This window comes from Pelodiscus sinensis, chromosome 1 (genome assembly GCF_052426305.1).
Source record: "Pelodiscus sinensis isolate ZL-2025 chromosome 1, ASM5242630v1, whole genome shotgun sequence".
NCBI classification, from domain to species: Eukaryota; Metazoa; Chordata; order Testudines; family Trionychidae; genus Pelodiscus; species Pelodiscus sinensis.
The window spans coordinates 305,086,171-305,109,000 of NC_143052.1; the positions used below are offsets into that span (position 1 = coordinate 305,086,171).

Consider the following 22,830-nt stretch of genomic DNA (forward strand, 5'->3'; position numbering starts at 1 on the left):
CAAGCCCTCAGCACTAGTATGCTTTTACTGGTTGTTTTTACATCAGCCCCATGTCAAGTTTAACCATTAACAGTAACCCATAAACATCAGTTTATCAGTTAACCAGTTAACAGGTTAAACCCCTACATTCCTAATCGCGAGGTGAATTTGCTCACATATCTGAAGCCATGGAAGGCACCAATATGCCAGCAGAAATACGTGAGGCTCTGCTATGCAATGAAAGGCATCTTGAGGGATTCCACCTCCTCCATGCACCAGAGGTCAGCTACATAGGGCCTCTTGCAGCATACCTGCTCTGGGAGGACTAGTAGGAGAGCAGGGGAAGGGCACAGAATGGGAATTAAGGAGCTACAGCAGATCTAGGTCTGTAAAAGTGTCTGTGGGGCAGTTTAAAAGCTGCTCCATGACCAAATAACGAATACTCCTTCCCCCATTGCAGTACAAAGGTTTTCAGCAGGGGACAGATTTTTGCTGTTGATGAGAAAACTGTGCTACCCTCACCCTGCATTCTGCTCTTTGTGTTGTGCAACATACAGGCAGTCCCCGGGTTATGTCAGTCCGATTTAAGTTGGACCCCTAGTTATGAACCGGGGGGAGGAGGGGAGGGCCCTGCTAGTGTGGGATGCCTCCCCCACTATCGCCACCTCTGGCGGCACGGGGGGCGCTTCTCCCCAGCAGACCGGGGAGACGCGGAGCGGCTTTTCTCGCCGCGGAGGACGCTAGCGAGTGAATCCAGCTAGTGCACCCCTCCCCCAGCAGACCAGGCTTTTCTCGCCGACGCCTGGGGTAGAGCAGCTGAGGGGCTGCCGGGTTGGTCCCAGAGCGCCGAGGTGCGGCGCTACTGGACCAACCCAGCAGCACCCCAGCTGCTCTGCCCCAGGCGTCCCCAAGTCAGCCGCTGCTGAAACTGATCAGCGGCTGACTATAGGACGCCCGAGGCAGAGCTGCTCTGCCCCGGGCTTCCTGGAATCAGCGGCTGATCAGTTTCAGCAGCGGCTGACTTGGGGACGCTTGGGGCAGAGCAGCTGGGGTGCTGCCGGGTTGGTCCAGTAGCGCCGAGGAGCGGCACTGCGGGACCAACCCAGCAGCACCCTAGCTGCTCTGCCCCAAGCATGTCCGATTCAGCTGCTGCTGGTCAGTTTCAACAGCAGCTGAATCTGGACACCAGTTCCGACTTACATACAAATTCAACTTAAGAACAAACCTACAATCCCTATCTTGTACGTAACCCGGGGACTGCCTGTATAACTCATCACAGCATCAGGCCCATTCCAGTCTCCAGTGTCAGGATCACAAGGTGCAGACAACTCAATGGGAAATAACAGACGCTTGTATAGCTGAAGTTTGTGTCTGATAAACAGGCACAGCTGCTCAAGAAGAGTGACAATCTACTTGCATGGAGCTAAAAAGGTGAGAAACCCAAACGTTTCCTTTTGATTTAACACTTCCCTCCACCCTTTAAAGCTTTGCACTCACCCATTTCTTTGTCTTCCTGCACTCTTCTTCTTTCATTTTCACATGCCTCCAACCATCTTTTCTTATCCTCTTGTTTTTTTGCACAAAACAAATGAACCTCTTGTGTTGCTCTATTCACAGTTTTGAAAGCATTCTTGACATTAATGTTGAAGTCCTTATCTTTGCCATCCTCTATGTCCACAAGTTCCATTTCATCCATATCAAGCCGACCCTTATAGTATAACATGTCCCTTCTCAGCAGGTCCTTCTTACAAAACACAAGCTGATGGTCAAAAAGGAAAAAAATCCTTTGCTGGCTTTTGCCTTGCTTTGAGATTTTGGTCAGCTCACCCGAGTGAATCAATTCTGAGCTTCTGGCTAAAACATCCTGCCCCTAAAATATATAGAAACACATGTGTAATAAATAAATAAATATTGTTTTAAGATATTATCGTATTACTAATAATTATTTTTGTAGCATTTGGTCACGACAGCCAGAATTGTACTTCTGTTTCAACAAACCTTTTAAAACTCTATACATGTAAAATGTAGACAAAGCTGTTTCACAAAAACTATGGGCTTGATTCTACTCTCAGTTTTATTGGTGCAAACCAGGGGTAACCTTCATTGAAGTCAGTGGAGTTACCCTAATGTATAACTATAAAGAAATCAGAATCAGATACAATGGTCCCAAACTAAAAGAAAATACATTTTGTTCTCTTTCAACATGTCTTTGTAATCTCAGAGATACAAACATGTGTTACAACAGTTCTTTCTGAGTAAGAAACAAGATAACCAATAACAGAATCATTGCAAGTGAAGCAATTTGACTTTTAACTGAACAAGGCCCACGTGAAATGTATGCACCATACCCTACAGCATGGAAAAAAACATACCCCTAGAGATAATTTAAGAGCACAGTACATTTAATCTTAAATATTTCATGAAAATGGAAAAGTGACACCTACCTCCCAGTCAACAATAGACACTTGCCAGCGTGCAATCTTGTCTATGCTTTCCAGCCTTCGTTTGCGCTCGTTGATCAGGCATGCTACATTCTTCATGGCCTCATATGCTGCCTGTATATTGTTATAATCACTGTAAAATGGAATCAGATTTCAAACACATTATACACACTGTCTATAACACACAAACACAGTTTTACTATTTATAGCTTGATTCTCTACAGAACTGATGTATCCCCCTAACCACAGTTCTTAAACATGAGGGACTTGACTCCCACTACGTAGCCTTGTACAGTGATTTACACAATTTATTGTTACCCTATCACCTACTTTGCACTAGTGTAAATTACTACACACAGGACAAGGAGTTGGAGAATCAAACCTAAGATGTGATATCCAGGCTCCATTGAAACCAATGGCACAACTCCATCAACTTAAATGATTTCTTTCTAGCAGGAGTTTAGTTTTATAAAACAATTTTCCTTTCCCTCCTTTCCAGAAGCTGGGAGCGAGGCTTGGGACAAGGTAACTTGAGCACAGTTATAGTGTCCAAGCTGCACAGCTGTGATGTCTCAGGGGAGGCGGTATGAAGACCATCCTGCTCCGCCTTGTAGAAGGATAGTTCTTAGAAAGGCCAATCAAAGGATCCAGAGAATGAGGAGTGTCTGAAATCCACCTAGCTGTGTGACTTGAGAGGGTGATGAGCACAAAGAAGGAGAAATGAAAGAGGACGGATTGATTAAGGACCGCTAACAGGCTAGATCATTACATATAAATAGGTGCTAGAGGGGCAAGGCTCAGAGTTCTGGCTGTCCGTTCCACTTCCTCCACTGGGGAAACAGTTCTCCTTGTGTGCTTCTGCCTTTCCATTGACACTAAGGGTGTGTCTAAACTACATGGCTCCATCAATGGAGCCATGTAGATTAGGCTGATCGGCAGAGGGAAATTAAGCTGCCGTTTAAATAATCGCGGCTTCATTTAAATTTAAATGGCTGCCGCGCTGAGCCGACAAACAGCTCAGCGCGCTAGTCTGGACGCTCCCGCGCCGACCTGAAAGTCCTTTATCATTATGCCTCATAGGATGAGTCCTGTTATGCCTCGTAGGATGAGGCTTACCGGAGAGGTCAATAAAGGGCTTTCATGTCGACTGGGGAGCATCCAGACTGCCCCGATCTGTCGACAAACAGCTGATCGGCAGAGCGGGGCAGCCATTTAAATTTAAATGAAGCCGCGATTATTTAAATCACGGCTTCATTTCCCTTTGCCGAACAAACAAATCTACATGGCTCCGTCGACATACCCCATATGTTGTCTAAAAGCCCAGTAAACAGTGTTGGTAACGCTGCCGGACAATATTAACCTCCAGTGGTTCAGCAAATTCTCTGGTTTGGCATCGGTTAGGTCCTGAGGATGCCAAATTTGAGAGGTTCAGCCTATAATCCATCTCTGTTATTGGGCTAAATCCTGCACGATGTCCAACAGCAAAAATCTCATTGTATTTAATGGGAATTTTTCCAAGGTAAATGCTGCCGCCTTGGACCAAGAGATATTGATTCAGGCTGGGTCTCTGCAAACAGGTTAATAGATGGAACAATTTTCTTGCCAACCATAAGGGCTAGAAACACAAACTTTTAAAGATAAAAGCTTTAATTTATTCAGAAAGTAAACTACAGGAAGTACTCAGAATGTTATTTATTAATGATTTATGACTTCAGAGGAGCTACATTGATTTATATCAACACATGATGGGGTATCTGGATTTACAATAAACAAAAATACTGGAGGAGTGGAAGAGGATAATATCACCCTTCTGACAGCCCAGCTTACACACAGATCTTGCCCAAAATAGTGCTTTTCATCAGTTCATAGTAAATCCAGTTAGTTGGGTCTCAGTTCAATTATGTGTGGTTTACAGAATGTATGCCAGAAACTCTGACTGGTTGATTACTAAATGAATTACTAGTTTAAGTTACATTTAGACAGTCTACTTACTATACATTAATTTATCACTTAAATTAGCAGGATATTGTAGCTGAAAGGCTAATTGTTTTAACCCAAAGTTAAAAATGTGTACAAAATATCTGATTATAAACAAGAAACTAGCAGGTTTTGCAGACTGTTTTTCTCTTATCTATTATCGAAAACTCCTATAGAGTGTAATAGGAATTAAAACAATATTAATTAAATAGGCTTTGTAAAAATGATTCCAATAATATAATTTGACAGAATAATAATCTTTCCAAAATGTATTGAGGATTATACAGAACTAAAGCAGGTATTTAATATACTGATTTCTATAGTTTGGTTCAATATTCTACAGAAAGGAGATAAATCTTTATTAAATTCCATAAAACTTACCACAGTCTACACTTTGTCAGCCATTTTCAAGGATTGAGCTTTTCTCTCTGTTCAGACATTTTATTATATATCAGATATTTTGTGCACATTTTTATCTTTGGGTACAACTGCCTCAGTGTTTCAAGTGGTTTACAAGCTAGCAGTTTTCAACATTATTGCAAGAAGACTTGCTTCCAGCATATTTATGTAAGACTTGCCTGAACATATTTGGAAACTGTTATGTCTAGCCTACACTACCACTTAAACTGTTTTTAATAGCTATGCAGCTGAAACCAGGACTTGTAATCTATCATGGATCAGTGATTTCAATGGAAAATGTCTTTGCCAAATAAGTGCTTTGCTTTACTCTACAGAGTTTTACTTTCACCATCTCTGGCCTGTTTTGTTTAGGAGAAAAAATAAACTTATGAGATCTGATTTTCAATATCTGAGTAATTTATGCTTGGGGGATAAAATTAAGCAGAACCGACTATAGTTCTACAAAGAAAGTCTGTTTCCATTTGCCACATAGGCTCTCTTAGCTCTGATAAACGGGAATCCACATAGTAAGATGAGACAATGACTCAGCCTCGGTTCTATTGTTTAACAAGCAAAATTAAAGAAAATTAAAGAAATCTGAAGAAAAGTTGAAGGGAAAAACTGGGAGGTGGGGAGAGGGAGACATTAAAACAACCTCATTGCTGAAAACCCTAAACAGCTGAATTCTGTGCATCACCTAGAAAAGAAATATATTGTGAAAAGGTATTATTGGGTTAAAAACGAGTGCAATAATAGCAATGGAATGGCAATTTCCTGAATTGGCTGCCAGTTAACCATAACACTGATAATCAATGTTAGGGATATAAAACCCATCCAGAATTGTTAGATGGTTATGCGATTTGTTCTCTTTTATCTCCTACATGTATCCCTTATTCATGTTTCTCTTTGGAATCACTGATGTTTTTCCACTTTGGTTTACAAATCCCTCCCTCCCCAACCTATACCCTTTCCTTTCTCTCACTCCAGACTAATCCTCTTACAGTCAAGGATGGCTATTTAATATGTACAGGCAGTCCCCGGGTTACGTACAAGTTAGGGACTGTAGGTTTGTTCTTAAGTTGAATCTGTATGTAAGTCGGAACTGGCGTCAGCCGCTGCTGAAACTGATCAGTTTCAACCGCGGCTGAATCTGGACGCCAGTTCTGACTTACATACAGATTCAATTTAAGAAACCCAGGCGTCCCCAAGTCAGCTGCTGCTGAAACTGATCAGCGGCTGATTCCAGGAAGCCTGGGGCAGAGCAACTCTGCCTCGGGCTTCCTGTAGTCAGCGGCTGGTCAGTTTCAGCAGCGGCTGACTTGGGGACGCCTGGGGCAGAGCAGCTGGGGTGCTGCTGGGTTGCTCCAGTAGCGCCGAGGAGCCGCGCTACTGGAGCAACCCAGCAGCACCCCAGCTGCTCTGCCTCAGGCGTCCTGATTCAGCCGCTGCTGAAACTGACCAGCAGCGGCTGAATCAGGACTCCTGGGGCAGAGCAGCTGGGGTGCTGCTGGGTTGGTCCGGAGCAACGCTGCGGGACCAACCCGGAAGCCCCCAGCTGCTCTACCCCAGAGGTAGGCAAGAAAAGCCTGGTCTGCTGGGGGGTGAGGGTCACTAGCTGCACCCCCCCCCCCAGCAGACCAGGGAGACGGGGGTGCGGACGCCCAAGTCCTCCACGGCTTTGCTCCGTCTCCCTGATCTGCTGACCTGGGAGACAGAGCAAAGCCGCAGAGCACACGGGCACGGGACAGTCCACGCGCGCCGCGGCTGTCCCACTGCTGGTGTGCTCCGAGGCTTTGCTCCCCTTCTCCCTGGTCTGCTGGTCAGACCAGGGAGACGGGGAGCAAAGCCTCGGAGCATGCCTGCAGCGGGACAGCCCGGGCATGCTTGAGCTGTCCCCCTGTGGGCGTGCTCCGCGGCTTTGCTCCCCATCCCCCTGGTAGGCAGGGAGACGGGGAGCAAAGCCTTGGAGCACGCCCGCAGCGGGACAGCCCGGGCGCACTTGAGCTGTCCCCCTGCGGGCGTGCTCCAAGGCTTTGCTCCCCGTTTCCCTGGTCTGCAGGGAGACGGGGAGCAAAGCCTTGGAGCACGCCTGCAGCGGGACAGCCCAGGCACGCCTGGGCTGCCCGAGCCCCTCCGCAGCTTTGCTCCGCGTCTTCCTGGTCTGCAGACCAGGGAGACGCGGAGCAGCTTTTCTCGCCCCGGAGTACATGGGCGGCGGGGCCACGAGGTCCTGCAGTCCGTGTCCTCCGGGGCGAGAAAAGCCGCGTTCGTAACTGCGGATCCGACGTAAGGCGGATCCGCGTAAGTCAGGGACTGCCTGTATACTGTTTCTGAAATATTTTTTCACACAGGCTCAGGATAATAACGATTTTTTAACTGGTTAACTACTGGTAGCAGGGGCCTCTCTGGCCTCAGCTCGCCACAGCCACAGATGGAAGAGGTTGCTCTGGCTTTGCCCTGCCATGCTATAGGAGATGGGGGCTGCTCCGGCCCTGTGGGCTGACGGCTGTTCTGGCCCCACTGTTCATCGCAGCTGGGGTTCTGTTGGCTGGATCAGCCTGGAGGGGATGGGAGGGGACCTGCAGTTAATCCGTAAGCATGCCATTAAGGCATATGCTTATTGGTTAACCTTTAACATCCCTAATCCACATATATGAATGACTGTTAGATCACCCCAAAATATTCAGTTTTACTCTGGGTCAAACAGCGTTTGTCCTAAAGTCACAGGGAGTTTTGCCTGAGTAAATCCCCATGTCTAGGGTTGTTTCCTACACTGAAGAGGGTAACGATGAATTTATTTAGTCTGTATATTTCTTATTAATACATTTTGCAACATTATTCTGTAAAATGATTTAAAATTATTTAGTCTTTTTTCGATATTGGTTGTTCCTTCTTTTTCCTTTTTTTTCCTCTCTTTGATTTATTTGTTTCATGCAGTATCAATCTACATTGTTTCATAAGGATTTTTCAGTATCCTTTCTCCCCAAAATACATTTTTCAATGTTTAATACTAATAAACAATTTCAGTTTATGTTGTTCTTCTGAAACCATCTTCACCTTTTTTATCTTTAAAGATATTTCTACGAAGCAAAGAAAAACCTGTGGTTGGCCAGGCCCTAAGACTCTGAGGGGTGAGAGGGAAGTCTACACAGCTGTGAAACAGCCCTGGAGTCTGAGCCCCGAGAATCTGAGTTGGCTAGCACAGATTAGCGGCAGATTACTCTTTGCTGTATAAATATACCCTGAGATGCTTCTCTTTACTAATTCTTCCCTTTTATCCCCTACAATTATCCCTTTTGTATGTTTTCTTTTGGAATCGCTGGCATTTTTTCACTTTGGTTTACTAATCCATCCATCCATCCATCCCTCCCTCCCTCTCTCTCTCTCACATACATTTCTTCCTTTCTCTCACTCCAGATTAGTCTTCCTAGGGCATGTCTACAAAGCAGGGCTAAAGCCAAAATAAGCTACGCAACTTGAGCTACGACAACTGCATAGCTTAAGTCAAAATAGCTTATTTCAGCTTTTGGTGCTGTCTACACAGCAAGAAAGTCCGAGAAAGAGCACTCTTCCTTCGACTTCCCTTAAATGAGGGTTACAGGAGTCGAAGTAAGAAGTCCTCCAACTCGACATTATTTTGACAATAACTGTATGTGGACTATAACTCACATTATTCCAAAATAACACTGCTGTGTAGATGTACCCTTATAGTCAAGGGTGACTATTTAATGTGTATATTGTTTCTGAAATATTTTTTCAGATAGGCCCAAGATGATAAACATATTGGGTGAAATTCTGGCCCACTGAAGTCAAACAAAGCTTTGCCATTGACCTTAAGGAGCCCAGTGGTCAGTCACTGCCTGACCCAATCTACCCTCGATTGCAATAGCAGTAAGGTAGCATTGTAGTCTAATAGAGATCATTTTAATTCTCTCACCTGTGCTCTTCAGTGGTGTATTTGAGTAATTCTGCAAGCTGAAGAGGGTATTTACAGATCTTCTGAACAGGTGTAAGGAGAAAGCCATCAATAGCAATATCAATCATCTGCTGAAGCAGGCGGCAGGCCTCAAAGAAGTGACGGTATTTGCCATGTTTCATTAGATTGGAAAGCTCGATGCAGGCACTGGGATGATTGTTACAATACTCTGAGTAGATGGCAAAACCTTCTTGCTATAAAGAAAAAACAAAGCTTCTGCTAAAACATTCATTGTAAAAAGACAAAACCAAAAATCGACTCTGAAGTTATAAAGCACTTCTGGTTACACTAATTTAACAGTCTGCTAAATTACACTCAAACTGAGTAACAATATATTTAGAAAAACTGGAGAAGCTATTCTGCAACTGGTAACGGGTGTAACTCCTGTTCATGTGGATTGCAGGGGAGTGCTTTAGCTAGCAGTGCTTCGTGCTTTCTGAAATGGAAGCCCCCAAATATCTCTTTACATTCATCAGATTTGTGACTCTCAGTCATAAGGGTTGTCTATGAATACTGAAACAGAGGGCTGCCCAAAATCATTATAATTAAAGTCACTTTAAGTAAAGTCTTCTTTGAGGAGTCTTAGAACTTGGAAGCCTCCTGAGATTGTTGGTTGAGCTGAGCAAGCAATAAGATTTTTTGGTTTAAAAAGAATTAATAATCCAGTTCAAGTTGAACCCAATCAACTATTTTAGAGATTTTTCAAATTGAAAGACTTGAAAAAATATCCTTTTCATTCAGTCAACTGAAATGTTTGAATTGACTCTAAACAATTTTTTTTTCTACTTGATCACTTTGGGGTCTCTGTCCTTTTTGTTGATTCTTTTTTAACAAGCCAAACTTGAAAACAAAATGTAAAATGACTTAAGAAAATCAGTATTTTTTAGTAAGTTCTACCCAAATACATTAATAGTTTTGGAGTCCTCCAAAATGCATTTTTCAGTGAAATTTCTATTTGCCACACATTTTATCTCAAGTCTAGTTGGCGAGTATGTAGGTGATTAGCAATGACATGCAACTCTTTTCCCACCTTTGTAAATCAGACTGATTAATATTTTCTCTGGGAAGACAATGAGTGTAGTTTTCATACAACAAAATCCACTCATAGGTCTGCAATTAAATTTTAACTTATGATTGTTGGAAAATTCCTGTTCATCTGGGACCTTGGGATCAACATAGCTATGAAAATGGAAAGACTTCACTTACAAGGACAATAGGCCTAATCAAAGGGTGGAGGGTAGAAAAAGATGAGGGATAACAAATGTTATCATATGATCAGCATAAACTAAAACAGGGCTACTCTACACGCAGTTCCGTGGGTTGCAGTGCAGTTTGGGTTTATGTGGGGTCAACATGTGGCCCACGGGTGGGAGCCAAAGCAAAAAAGTAATCAATATAATGGTCTTCTGTTAGGCATTTTAGCATTTATATTCCTGGAGTGTCATTGCTCATTAAAAGTGCTATTGGTGGAAATCAGGTAAATATTGTATTTTATTAATATCAACAGAACTGACTTAAATGGGGCCTGTGTGTTGTGTAATCTTGCCTTAATCTTTGTATTCATGCCCGTCAGTGTGAAATAAGCTATTTGCATACATATTTGCAAGTATATGCAACCACGCTTAAGTTGAGGCCGTTGGCATGTGCTGTGAGTATTATTGTGACCTCTGGGGCTTCCAAAGTTGAGTAGCCCTGAACTAAAGTGTCTCTCTCATGGTAGTTAAACATTTTCTAATAATTTTTTAATTTATTTATTTAGCAAAACAGCTAAGTGACATACGTGTTGAAGAAAGCAGGATCCTATTTCACTTAAATGAGGTTCCTCTTTGTTGTACTGTTTCTCAAGATCTTTGAGGAACTTTCTTTGGAATTTGTAAATATCTTCAATGTTTCCAAAAATGGTGTTTAACTGAGCCACGGTGAACATTCCTGTGTGTTTCCGACACTGTCGAATATATCCCTGAAAACAAAGTAAGAAACCTCTTTGCATCAAACTTGAAAGAGATCAGGAACCTGCAAATGGATTTTGCACTGAACAAGGCAACTCAATTGGATATGCGGCTTTCCAAAGTTAGATTTTGTGGTGTCTGATTTCAAGGCTGTTTTCACTACAAAACTGGATTTACAAATTCAGATTTGTGTCTGATTAGTTATGTTACTGATTCTCCCAATCCTAATTCTGTTTCACAATAGTGGATTAGTCAAAAAGCTAGACATCAGCACTTGCATAACAGCTATAAAAGAGCTGCATCTTGTTGTTATGACTACCAATCTGGTAGGAAGAGCACCTACACCAACAGTTTTGCCACAGTGCTTAATAGTACAAATGAGATCAAATTCTGTAATAACATAGTCTAAAGGTCATCTCTGATAGGGCTAGCGCATGGTTCTCTAAACTGGATATTTCAAGGCTTGGTCCCAGCCACACAGGCAAGATTAAATCTTGTTATAACGTGCTTGAGATGCTACTGTGGTTAAACAGTACTTAAACATGGTCAAACCTATAGCATGGACAGGACCATATGGGTAATGGAATGACTGCTACCTTAAAACCCAAATGTTCCATTGACAAATATTTCTCTCTCTTTAGGTCTATATGTAAATACCATATATGGGCTCAGTCTCTATATAAATATGTTACCATGCTCCAGCTCCACAATGCACTTGAAGTAACTTCTACTCTGCACTGATTACCAAAGACAGGTAATATAAACAACTGTGTAGTCAGGAGGAAGAGAAAGGATTAGGGTTCTGCTGCACTAAAGGGCCAGGTTCTGACACGTCTGGGAGAGGCATATGATCAATAACAGGGAGGTACATATGGTAAGCCCACAAACATCTGCTGAGAATGGGATATAGTATTCTACAATGGCTGCCAGAAAACATCCACTGCACATACAATAGGGTATGGCACCCAGATACACATAAGCACTGAGGTTCAAGTGTGTGCTAGGAGATGTTTGCCAGGTCTATATCTTTGGATACTGTCAGGCATCTTGGTCCCAGACCTCCCAGTGAACTGGTAACTCCAAAAAGCTTGTAATGGCTACAGCAACAGGTAACAAGTTTCAAGCAGACTTCTGGAGGTTTCTGAATACCATTGCTAAGTACTGCTGGGCACTACTATGCATGTTTCTACCTCCCTAACCCGTTTGTTAAGGGAAGTGCGCCGTGACAATGCTGCAAGCCAGTGGTCCCCAACCTTTTGGGGCTGCCAGGTGCCTGGGGGCAGGGCCGCTCATGTGCCGTGCGTCCAGGGGCAGAACCACGCATGTGCCACATACCCAGGGCCCCGGGCGCAAGAATGGCTTGGGCTGCCCCTGGTCACTTGGCAGGCGCACATAAATGCCCCAGCAGGCGCCATGGCTGCCATGGGGACCACTGTAAGCCAATTTGGTGTTTTTTGCCTATTGCTTTGTTGCACAGACTCCCACAAGGGAAGCGATCTCCTGTGCAGATCTTCTAACTTGGGTCAGTGTCTGGAGTAATTTTCACTGACTCAGACCCACATGTAAGCACACCACCAGCCTCACAGTCCAACTTGCACAGCCTTGAGTGATTCACTCTGCCACCTCTGCCCTCTGTGCTGACGATGGGAACCATTTATTCCCCTTGGAAAACATGCAAATTAGCACTGGTCCACTAAATGCACCACCACTCTATTTTAAAAAAGCTATAGATGAACTGGTTTGGTGATTTCTAAGAATTAATATCAGTGTACTGATGCATCCCAGCAACAGAGTTTAGCCAATGAAAGCTAAAATTGGTTGCTGGTTTTTGTGAAGTACAACTTCATCTCTAGAAAAAAATATCTACACTCTCCACAGAAAATACCAAAATAGAAATTGGTAGCTGGAGCTACAGAATGGTACCGGAAAGAAAAACTCGTAGAAGTGGCAAGTCTGGAGCTAGTCTGAAGACTGAAGGCAAGTCAGGGAGATAAATTCTTGCACTCATAAAACACCACAAGATCTGTCATTTTGATACAAAACCATCGGTCTAGTCAATCTGATATTCTTCTAACAGTGGATGCTTCAGTGGAAGATAAAATTCACTCACCATGAATCAAGCTAAATGTGTCTAAGACACACATGGCTGGTAAAAATTCCTCCCTTACCTTTTATAGTTAATGCCCTAAAGACTTAATTACACTTATTCTGGCATAGATAAAAAGTGTATCCTAATGATGATCTTGATCAAGGAGCTGACATTTAAGATTTTTTTTTTTACAGATGATCTAAAAAGAAGAAATGGGTAGCTGCTTTTGTTTCATTTATTTAGAATGTATTAAGAAGGCCTGATAAAAACAGTCTGCCTGTTTTCCTCATTAGAAGTGCAAGCTCTTATTATCTTTGTTTTTCCTAGAAGATTCTATGTATGACTGGAGAACTAATAGGAATATCACATCACAAGCATAAAGAAAGTAAAATCTAACAAAATGAAAGGAGAAGGAATTTTCTGTCAGGCTGTTGACCCTCCTTCATTGTTCTTTTTTACCTAACTCCAACATTCAACTGATGCTTGGGAGAAAAATGTTCATAGTTAAAGGCTCAAACTTGAATTAAGGTATGAGAAAGCTCCTACTTTATAAGTCTTTGTTCCTCCAAGGAAACTCCAGCAAAAACAAGGAAGGAAAATCTTGATACGACTGCTATTTCTGCAGTTTAAACAAGCAGAATATTTTTAAAAAATATTACATAAATAGGATTACATAATAAACAAGCAGAAATAAGCACAAACCCAAGTTTTCATTTCTCTGCAGGCTACCTTCAAAATGTTCAATCACTGAAATGTAAATAGATATTATTCCATGAATTTAGTTATGTACGAACACTAAGTAAGCTGGACTTTCTCCCCTAACATTCAAATAGCAGTCAGGAAAACAAAGAATTGATAAGTGTGAAACAAAGTGTTCTTTTTAAAGGAAGTTATGTATTATGGTATCAATAAGATAGGGAGAACTGCATGAGATAGCATTCTCATTGACAGCCTTAGAATTGCAATTATGAATCTTTTGACAACAGAAAGTTTTCACTTGAAAATTATGCCTGTGGAATGTCCTATGGCTTGAACATGTACCTCACAGATGTCCTTGAGATGTTTGATGTAGACTCTCTCTGTGTTCATTATTTCCTGTATAACATTGGTTCTCATCTGATCCTTGTTTTCAGCATTTTTTTGGCGATCTACATGTTGCTCTTCATCTTGGGTGCTACCACAATTTTCTGGTAGTTCTTCCTGATTAACTCGTAACTGCGTTCATAACAGAAAAGACAACTAGAGTAGAGCAGCAAGGTGTAACAAAAACAAATGTTAAAAACTATTACAAACTTATTTAATTACAATGGAGGTGGCTCATAATGCAGATATACTGATTATTATTATATTATTGGTCCCTATTTCTAGGTTATATAAATAGAATTCCAAAATAAGGCCTATCATGTAGCTCTTATGTGAGTAGTTTTACTGGCTACTAATGTAAAGGTTTCAAGCTTTCATCACCATTGTATCTGAGGGCCACCATATAGAGTAGCCTGTATTTTTTACCATGTAACAATTAATAGAAGGGCAGATTTATTAGAAAGACCATGAGTAGCGAGCAGGCAGTCATTGCCAAAACCTAAATAAATAAATTGCGACTTTATTTTCAATGCTACATTAAGGTGACACTGATGTGAAGTAATCAGTGACAGTCATTTTTCCTGTTCCCAGTTACGCTCCTTCCCCCCAAAACTGAGACACTTGCACACACAATCTAAAGTTAAAAATACATTTTTCTGAAGTCAGATTTAATATTTTTGTACTAGAGTCCTATCAAGTTCATTATTCACCTCACACACACAAATGGTAAAACTGACAGGAGAGAAGACCATGTGGTTAAATCACTGGATTGGGTTTAATGGCCCCGGCTCTTCCATTAGCTCTGTATGTACCATTGGACAAATCGCTCAGAGCAGTATTTTCAAGACTGCCTGAAGCTCACATTTTAAAAGGCATTTGGGCATTGCTTGACTCAACGTTGCAATGCCTAAATGCCTTTAAAAATCTGGGCTTAAGTGATTTAGGAATTTTTAAAACTTTTACCATTAATCTCTCTTCCGCCGTTCCTTATTGTGAAATGGTAATAACAATGCTTCCTTTCACCCACTCTATCTTCAGCATGGCTACTTAGATGGTAAATGCATTATGGTGGCTCTGTCTCTTACAATTTGTTTGTAAGCACCTAGCCCACTGGGGCTCTAACTTCCGCTGTGGCCTCTAGAAGCTACTATAATATAATTAATAATACAATACAGCCAGCCCTCTACAGTTGCGCTGTCGTAAGACTCTTGTCTGAACTGTGAATAAGGTGTTGCAAATTATGAACAGAACTACCACAAATGAAGAAGCTGACAGGTCTGGCATTATTTTACCAGAGAAATCCCTGACATATCAGAAGGTAATGCTGAGTGGAGCAGCCGTCTCCACCTCCACTCCCCTAACAATTGTGCTCTTTCTGTATATACTGAGCAGCCCTGACTGGTATTAGTGCAGATTTCTTTACCTCTACAGGACATAGTCCAAATAATAGTGATAATGATGAGCTGATTCTCTGCCCTCATTTCTCTGATTTCAAAAGGGCTGTAAAAGGTAGCCAAATAGATCACAAATACTGGGGCCTGATTTTCTTTTGCCCTGCCCCTTGTGTAGTCTTTCACGCCTGTGAAAAGTAGGCGTAAGGAGTTATAATTCCGATTTGCAAATGTCAGGCAGCAGAGCACTCACTGCTTCATTTCAGTTTAATATTGGTTTGGTGCACTGAGCGTGAAACAGGGAGATGAAGAGATGTGTGCTTAAATGAGAATATATTTCACAAAATAAAACAAACCATTGTTATACTGACATTTTGATAGGAAAACTGATGTAAAGCTGCAGTATCGCAGTGGTGAATCAGACTCTGCCTTTACAAAAGAAGTAGATATGGGTTACTAACCCTGACAAAGCTAGCTGGAAACCAGGCTTCTTTGTCTTCATTTCTTCCCCACCACCAGTCCTTGTTGGAAGCTTCAAGGACTCTGATGACATCCCCAGCTTTAAAGCCTAGCTCTTGATCATCCATAGTCACATGGTCCCACAGTGCTTCAGCATAGACCATGCTGCCATCACATATCAGCTGAAATGGAGATAAAAAGAGTTGGTGAAGGACAAAAAGCGCAATGACCAAAGACCAATTTGTAGGCTGCTACAAAAACTAAAAAAGAATAATTAAACAAAAAGGAGATAAATACAACCTGTTTCAGGATGAGCAGAGTATTTTGAGCAATCTGTGCTTGTATAGTTATCAGCTGAGAAATTAGATAATGTAGCAAAATGGTCTGGATTTCAGACTTCCAAACTTGAGTATTGTAATACAAAGCACATGCAACATCATCACATTAAACAAAAGAGTAGACATACTGGAATGTATCTTCCACTTACTTCATTAATTGCTAGCTGTTCCCCTCCAGGCTGTAGGTATCTAGGGCTGGCTTGGCAGAGTTCCTCATAACTGTAATCCTCCTCACTGCCATTGTCATCAGCTAAGGCAGAAGATTCAGTTCCCCCATCTGTAACAACTAAAACAAAAGTGACCCAGGCTTGAAGCAGAGTAATTCGGTTTAATCAAATCCTTCTAGGAAGAGCAAACATACAAAAACAACTTAATAACCAATGTGACTATAAAACCACCAAGATGCTAAAGCAAAACCCCTTAGAACAGGCCTGGGCAAAATAAAATCCTCAGGCTGGATCTGACCCGTGGATACTGTGGAGAGCCCCAAGCAGGCTTCCCTGCTTGTCCCACAGCCCTGCACACTGCTCAGAAAAGTGGCTGCAGGGCCATTTCTCTTTAAAAACTGGGGGAGGAGGGAGGGAGGAAGCTTCAGGCATATTCCCACCCCCAGCACGATCCTACTGGCCACCTTCTGGCCAACGGGAGCTGCCTGTTTGAATAACAGTCAGTCACAAAGCACTAGCTCCCTCCCTTCCAGCTCAGTTATTCACCCAAGCACATGACTGTGCAGCCTGTGTAGGAGTGGGGCAGGCTGGCTGGCTGGCAAACTTTTTAAGCTCTTTAGCATTTAGCTCTGCAGGCAGGCAGGCTGCTGGCTGATAAGTCTCCTGGCCAGAGCCTGCCTCAGGCTCCCCAGCCCCTCTCTGCCCCCCTTCTCCCCAATTCAACATACACAAATCCTCTGCACCCATATCCCTCCCAATCTGGCACCCAAATTCCCTGCCCAGATCACGATCCCCTTTTACCCTATTACAAACCAGACTCCTGCAACCTTGTCTCCTCCCCTAGATCACAACCCCCTCTTGCCGTAGGTCACATTCCAAAACCCTGCACTCCAGTCTCCTGCCCTAGGTCACAACTGCCTTCACCCAAACTCCCTCCCAGACTCCACTCTACCTCTTTCCTATACTTCAATCTCTTACCCCAAGCTCCCTTCTGTACCCAACCTCCATCCCAGACACTACACCTCCTCCATTAATATCATTGAAGAGTGTAGCCCTCAACCACTATCCAAAATCTTGGAGTGGCCCCCGCCCCTGTCAAAAATTATTGCCCACCCCTGCCTTAGAAAGTACCTTTTCTCTTCAAAATAGAACCACAAAGCAGTTATGCAGGAACTGATTTTCCTCTCACGTATCCACCCTGACAAATCAGGAGTAACCCTACTGAAGAAACCATCTACACAGAAGTAAATCTAGAGGTAAACCATAAAACTTTTTTGGGCCCGTGACATGGCTCGGTAGATAGCTTCCTGATGGGGCCCCTGATTCAGGGGAAAGAACTTAGACCAAGATTTTAAAAAGTATTTAGGTGTTGCTGAGCTCAGCATTGTAATGCTTACCTGATTTAGGTGCTTACATTAATTTTCAAACGAGATAGGCACTTTGGATCCTTAATCCCACTGACTTGTCAAAAATAATTTAGGCTCATTAGTGCCTGAATTTTTTGAAAATGACACTTGGGCATTGCAATTCTGAGCACAGTGATGCCTAAATACCTTTAAAAATCTGGGCCTAGTCTTTATGTGACTCATACGCAGATGACCATGAATGGTAGGAAAAAAAGACCAGGTGAGCCTCTCCTAAACCAGGCTGTAGCCCTGTCCATGATTCTTCCTCTCTCCTGAAGACAACAGGGGCTCAGCTTGAGCTGGTGGCCTTGAGCTCAGAGCTCAACAAGTCAGAGAAGCTCAGCCCAGCAAGTAGCCGGTGTTTGGGTTGCCAACATTTTAACTGAAAAAAACTGAACACCTTTGCTGTGTCAAGCCCCTTCTCCAAGGCCCCATCTCTGCCCTGTCTCTTCTGAGAGCCCATCACCTCTCTCACTCTATTTCCACTCCCTCTATCACTGCTCTGCCCTACCCTGGCTCATAGATTCATTTTCACAAGGCTGGGTCAGAACGCTGGAGCATGAGAGGGTGTGAAGACTCCAGCTGGGGGTGCAAAATCTGGGATGGGGGTTGGGATGAGCAGTTTGGGGTGCAGGAAGGGGGTCTGAGAATTCTGGAGTGTTGAAGGAGGGTCTCGGAAGGAGCAAGGTGTGCAGGCTCTGGGCGGAGCTTACTTCAGGCAGCTCCCAGAAGTGGCCAGCATGTCCCTTCCACTTTTAGGCAAATGTGCAGTCATGGAGCTCTGCATGATACCCCTGGTCACAGGGGTACTGCCCCTGTAGCTTCTGTTGGCAGTGGTTCCTGGCCAGTAAGAGCTGCAATGCCTGTATGCAGAGCACCCATGGCTTCCCTATGCCTAAGGCGTAGAGCATGAGGGAAATGCTGGCCACGTCCAGGAACTGTGCAGAGCTGAGTAGAGAGCCTGCCAGTCCCACTGACCAGCAGTGCCACCAACCAGACATTTAACAGTCTGGTAAGCATGTTGCCTGGAACCACCACAGTCCTGTTTTGACTCAGTGTTTCAGTCAAAAACTGGACACCTGACCAGCCTACCTGATGTTCAGACTGGTCCATGAGTCAGGGCAATGCTTGGTCCAGCCAGAGGTCCAGGGATCGGGCAACTAGGGCAGGTAGGCTGGTGCTTGGATCAACCAACATGACTAGAGTGGGCCAGCCAGTGGCTGGGGGCAGCTCGGACTGATGGCCTGAGGCTTCTCTAGCCGTAGTGCGGGAGGGAGGGCTCAGGGTTCTCAGGGGTAGGAATGGAAGGGGCAGGTCCTTGAGCAGAATAGGTGGAGGCAGGGCTAGATTTCCTGAAGGGGTGCCCATGCAGATGGCCTACAATGTAATCCTACAGGGAGAAAGAAGCAGAGCAGGGCAGGAAATGGTCTTCCTTCCCATTAATGTGTTCAAGTTTCAAAAAAGATTTTGCCATTCTGCACTGGGATGAAACCAAGAGATTATGATATATATCTATATCTATAGATATATCTATCTGTGTGTCTCTCTCTCACATACACACAAAAGCAAAAAGGGTGAGGAGATTATGGCACTCATGTTTGTCCTGGGAGACCCAGGCTCAAGTCCCTTCTCCGAAAGATTTGGAAGAGGGACTTAAATCTGGGTCTTCTATATCATGAGTGAACGGCGTAACTAGCAGTCTATTGGCTATTCTAGGTTGGATGTCTCCCTCTCTAACACTTATTTTGACCAGAAATTCCTTCTTGTACCTGAAAAACATCCCTAGCAAAATTTTTGTCAAAAATGATACATTTCCACAAAAAGTTATGTTTTTGACAAACCAGCATTTTTTGAGAAAAAGCCAGTCAGTCAAAAAGTTCCCAGCCACCTCTACTTGAGAGGCTTGCCTTGCTTTGGATCCTAGGCAGATGATCTGAACAGAGTAACTCATAGGTTTTCATGACAGTATAGACAGTCCTGTCTATATTAGGCTACGTCTACACTACAAGGTTTTTGCGCAAGAAGTCTTTTGCGGAAGAGTTCTTGCGCAAAAACTTCTTGCACAAAAGCACGCCCACACCTCAAAGCACATCACTTTTGTGATGCGCTTTTGCGCAAGAAAGCATCCATACTGCATGGACACTCTTGCACAAGAAAGCTCTGATGGCCATTCACAGAATGGCCATCAGAGCACCTGTGCTTTTTTGGATAGGCTCTATTTGCACAAGAAACCCTTGCGGAGCATCCACACTTGCCTTTTTGTGCTGTAACTGTAGTGCAAAAGGGAGTTATGCCTCCTAAAAGGAGGTTTACCTACACTGGAAAAAGCCCTCTGTTTTGACGTTTTACTGCCAATTTACTTGCACAAAAGCGCATTTGAAGTGTAGGTGTTTTTGCGCAAAAATCTTGCAGTCTAGACATAGTCTTAGTGCTTACACTTGCACCCTTACAAACATTTCCTGTGATATGGTTACTAATTTTTCTAGAGTAATCAAAGCCACAGAATGCAGAAGTCAGCTAAAAACATTTACCTTGTGGCTTGCTTTCTTAGAAGTACACAATATTTCCCTTAATCTTGACATAAAACAATATAGTTATTCTACCCAACCCAAAACATTTTAAAACACACATTCATATTAATATCATCATAGAGCTAATCAAGGAGGCAAAATTCCTATTAAAAAGTTGAGATCTCTCCATCATAGGGTTACAAATCTGAAAACTAAAACAACTTTTGAAAAACATATTTCTGTAATTTTAAATTTGCTAACATTTCTTTTCTGAAAATCTGTATGTAAATAATACACAAAATCAGCTTCTAGCCTGAAGTCTTCAGTGGTAAATGTCATCCTCTGTCTCATTTTTACAGTTGCATTGTAATGGCAGTACTGACAACTGGTTTGTTGCAGCAAGATAGTAACATAAATACTCTAAAACATTTAATGAACGATGGAAAAGGAATATAATTTTTGGGCTTGTAACTGCTCATTATTCCATACCAGTCAAGATGCTTCTATTACCTCAGTAGCTAGATTAAAAAAAATAATCACTTGCTCTCTGTTTCCATTCCTCTAATGTTTACCGGCAGGAGTAAATATTTTACAGATTGGGATGGATTATCCCTGTAGCTCTAATGGATTGCAAGACAATGTGGGCCTGATTCTGATCTCTATCCAGCTTTCCACTGGTGTAACTCTGTTGTCTGTCATGGAGTTTACATTATTTACAAAAACATAAGTGTGATCAGAATCAAGCCCAGTGATGGTAACACTTCATAATTGTAAATCAGAAATAATACAGAGAAATAAAGGGAGTGCATCTTCTACTCACACATACCCATCTGAAGGCTCTCCAGACTCCAAAATCGTGCCATTTCCCCCCGGGCTACCATGCTGCCGTCAAAAACAACATACAGAGTAGTTGGTGTTTAACAGGTGAAGCGTAGTCCTAAAAGATTCACGGAGAACCAGAAAGGCTGAGAGCCTCTGAGCTACTGAAAATTCAGAAACAGCTTATTCATTGCTATGAGCTTCAGTATGTGCATTTCAGGCCCGAGCTGCCTTAGAAACTGACAGCTCATTCACTGTTCCGTATAGCTGTGGGTTTAGTGGATCAGTGACATCATGGGGTACCCTTAGGGAGGAAGTTACAGAAAAGAAACTAAACCTGTGTATACAGTGTTCATTGATAATGTACTTACAGTCTACTGCACTGTAGCTAATGACACTGCAACAAAAAATGTTTCAGTCACATTAGGGCCAGAGAGTGCATTTGCTACTTTTCATTAAAGCAGCTAAATGTGAATTAGAGTTTCAATCAAAGTGCAAAAGGATACACTTCTTTTACTCCAACAGGAAAAGGCTGTTGGGAGTTGCTATTTCTTCTAGCCATATTCAAAAATATGTCTTCTTATACTGCTTTACATAACATTGTGCATTTATGACATTATTCCAAAATGTAATGCATAGGTATAACTATACACCTGAGGGATTTTTCACATAGCTCTTAAATGCTGCTGTAACTTCACAACAAAACTGTGGCTTATTTGTTTGGTTACAAATCACTATCTTGTAGCCCAAATTGTTAACAGCAGCCAATTATTCTGAGGAGAAGGCATTCCCTCACTCATGCTGCGGCCTCCCTATAACACTACCACAGAGGGTAGAGAATGAGGGCCACGAAAAGCCATTTAGCCCAGCCTTCACTCATTCCATAGCCCACTTCAGCAATGACCCCACAAACCCCCTTACGCCAGAGCACAGGGGTTGCTATGGAGATCCACATCTATCACCCCGGATCTGGCCACCTTTCCATAGGGGAATTGCATCAGTTCCCCAGCCTAGAGGCAAGGGCAGTATTTGCCCCTTCAGTCAATCTATGTACTCTTCAACAACCTGCATTTGTACTAATTTTTTGAAAACTGGTATAAAAAGAAAATCCTGAAATAATTTTAAAAGAATTCATGGTGCTATATCTCTGTGGACTGGACTCTGAATTACAGAGTTGCTATATGAAAACAATGTTGTTTAGCTATGCCAGTCCTTTTATTAGAGACTGGTTTCTTCAGTGATATGCTCAGAAAACCCCTATGGGACTTTGCATACAGCATATCACAACACCCACAGAAATCACATGGTTTCCTATTGTACCACCTCAGAGAAAGAATGAAATGACAAACTTATAATACAACATTAATGTTATTTGTTTACTAAAATCCAGGACCTGCTACACTTTGAAGGCAACCAATAGATATGAAAAATAAAGCTCTTCCGTCTGAATCACTGAACTGCACCCTAATTCCCGGCTAAGAACAACTTGCTGAATAATCATACTTACAATAAGCTACAGTATATTATGAAAAGAGCACATGCAGCACAGTAAGAATGTGACTTGCAATAGAAATCAGTAAACAACTAAACAACTAGTCATGCATAGAAAAATTATTGTCACACAAATTATTAATTCACACTGAACTAGTACTATCCAGACAAAATACTAAATATATAACATAAAACAGATTCATCCCTTTAAATTATTCTATCACACCTCTGAGAATGTGATAAGGCAAGTGAAAAAAACCCTTAATTTTCTTGACCATATTTTATGCTAAGAAGTTTAGATCTGACTACACTGAAAACTCTTTTCAGTAGCCACACAAGGACCAACAAATATCTGT

At 42.6% G+C, this 22,830-nt stretch overlaps 1 protein-coding gene across 11 annotated transcripts in view; it reads right to left on the reverse strand.

Annotated features, from left to right (window-relative positions):
- SPATA13 (spermatogenesis associated 13) overlaps positions 1–22,830 on the reverse strand; it is a 130,889-nt gene that overhangs the window by 13,753 nt on the left and 94,306 nt on the right. For 10 of the 11 annotated variants that reach the window (XM_006138886.5, XM_006138885.5, XM_014581469.4 and 7 more), the window contains 7 exons: positions 16,231–16,367; positions 15,746–15,925; positions 13,852–14,025; positions 10,553–10,732; positions 8,734–8,966; positions 2,424–2,553; positions 1,477–1,849 (listed from right to left, as the gene is read on the reverse strand). In XM_006138886.5, the coding sequence (XP_006138948.2) occupies positions 1,477–1,849; positions 2,424–2,553; positions 8,734–8,966; positions 10,553–10,732; positions 13,852–14,025; positions 15,746–15,925; positions 16,231–16,367 (1,407 nt within the window). Of the gene's footprint in view, positions 1–1,476; positions 1,850–2,423; positions 2,554–8,733; positions 8,967–10,552; positions 10,733–13,851; positions 14,026–15,745; positions 15,926–16,230; positions 16,368–20,990; positions 21,606–22,830 lie in introns of those variants that run through there. The other variant, XM_075919263.2, reaches the window with a different exon arrangement.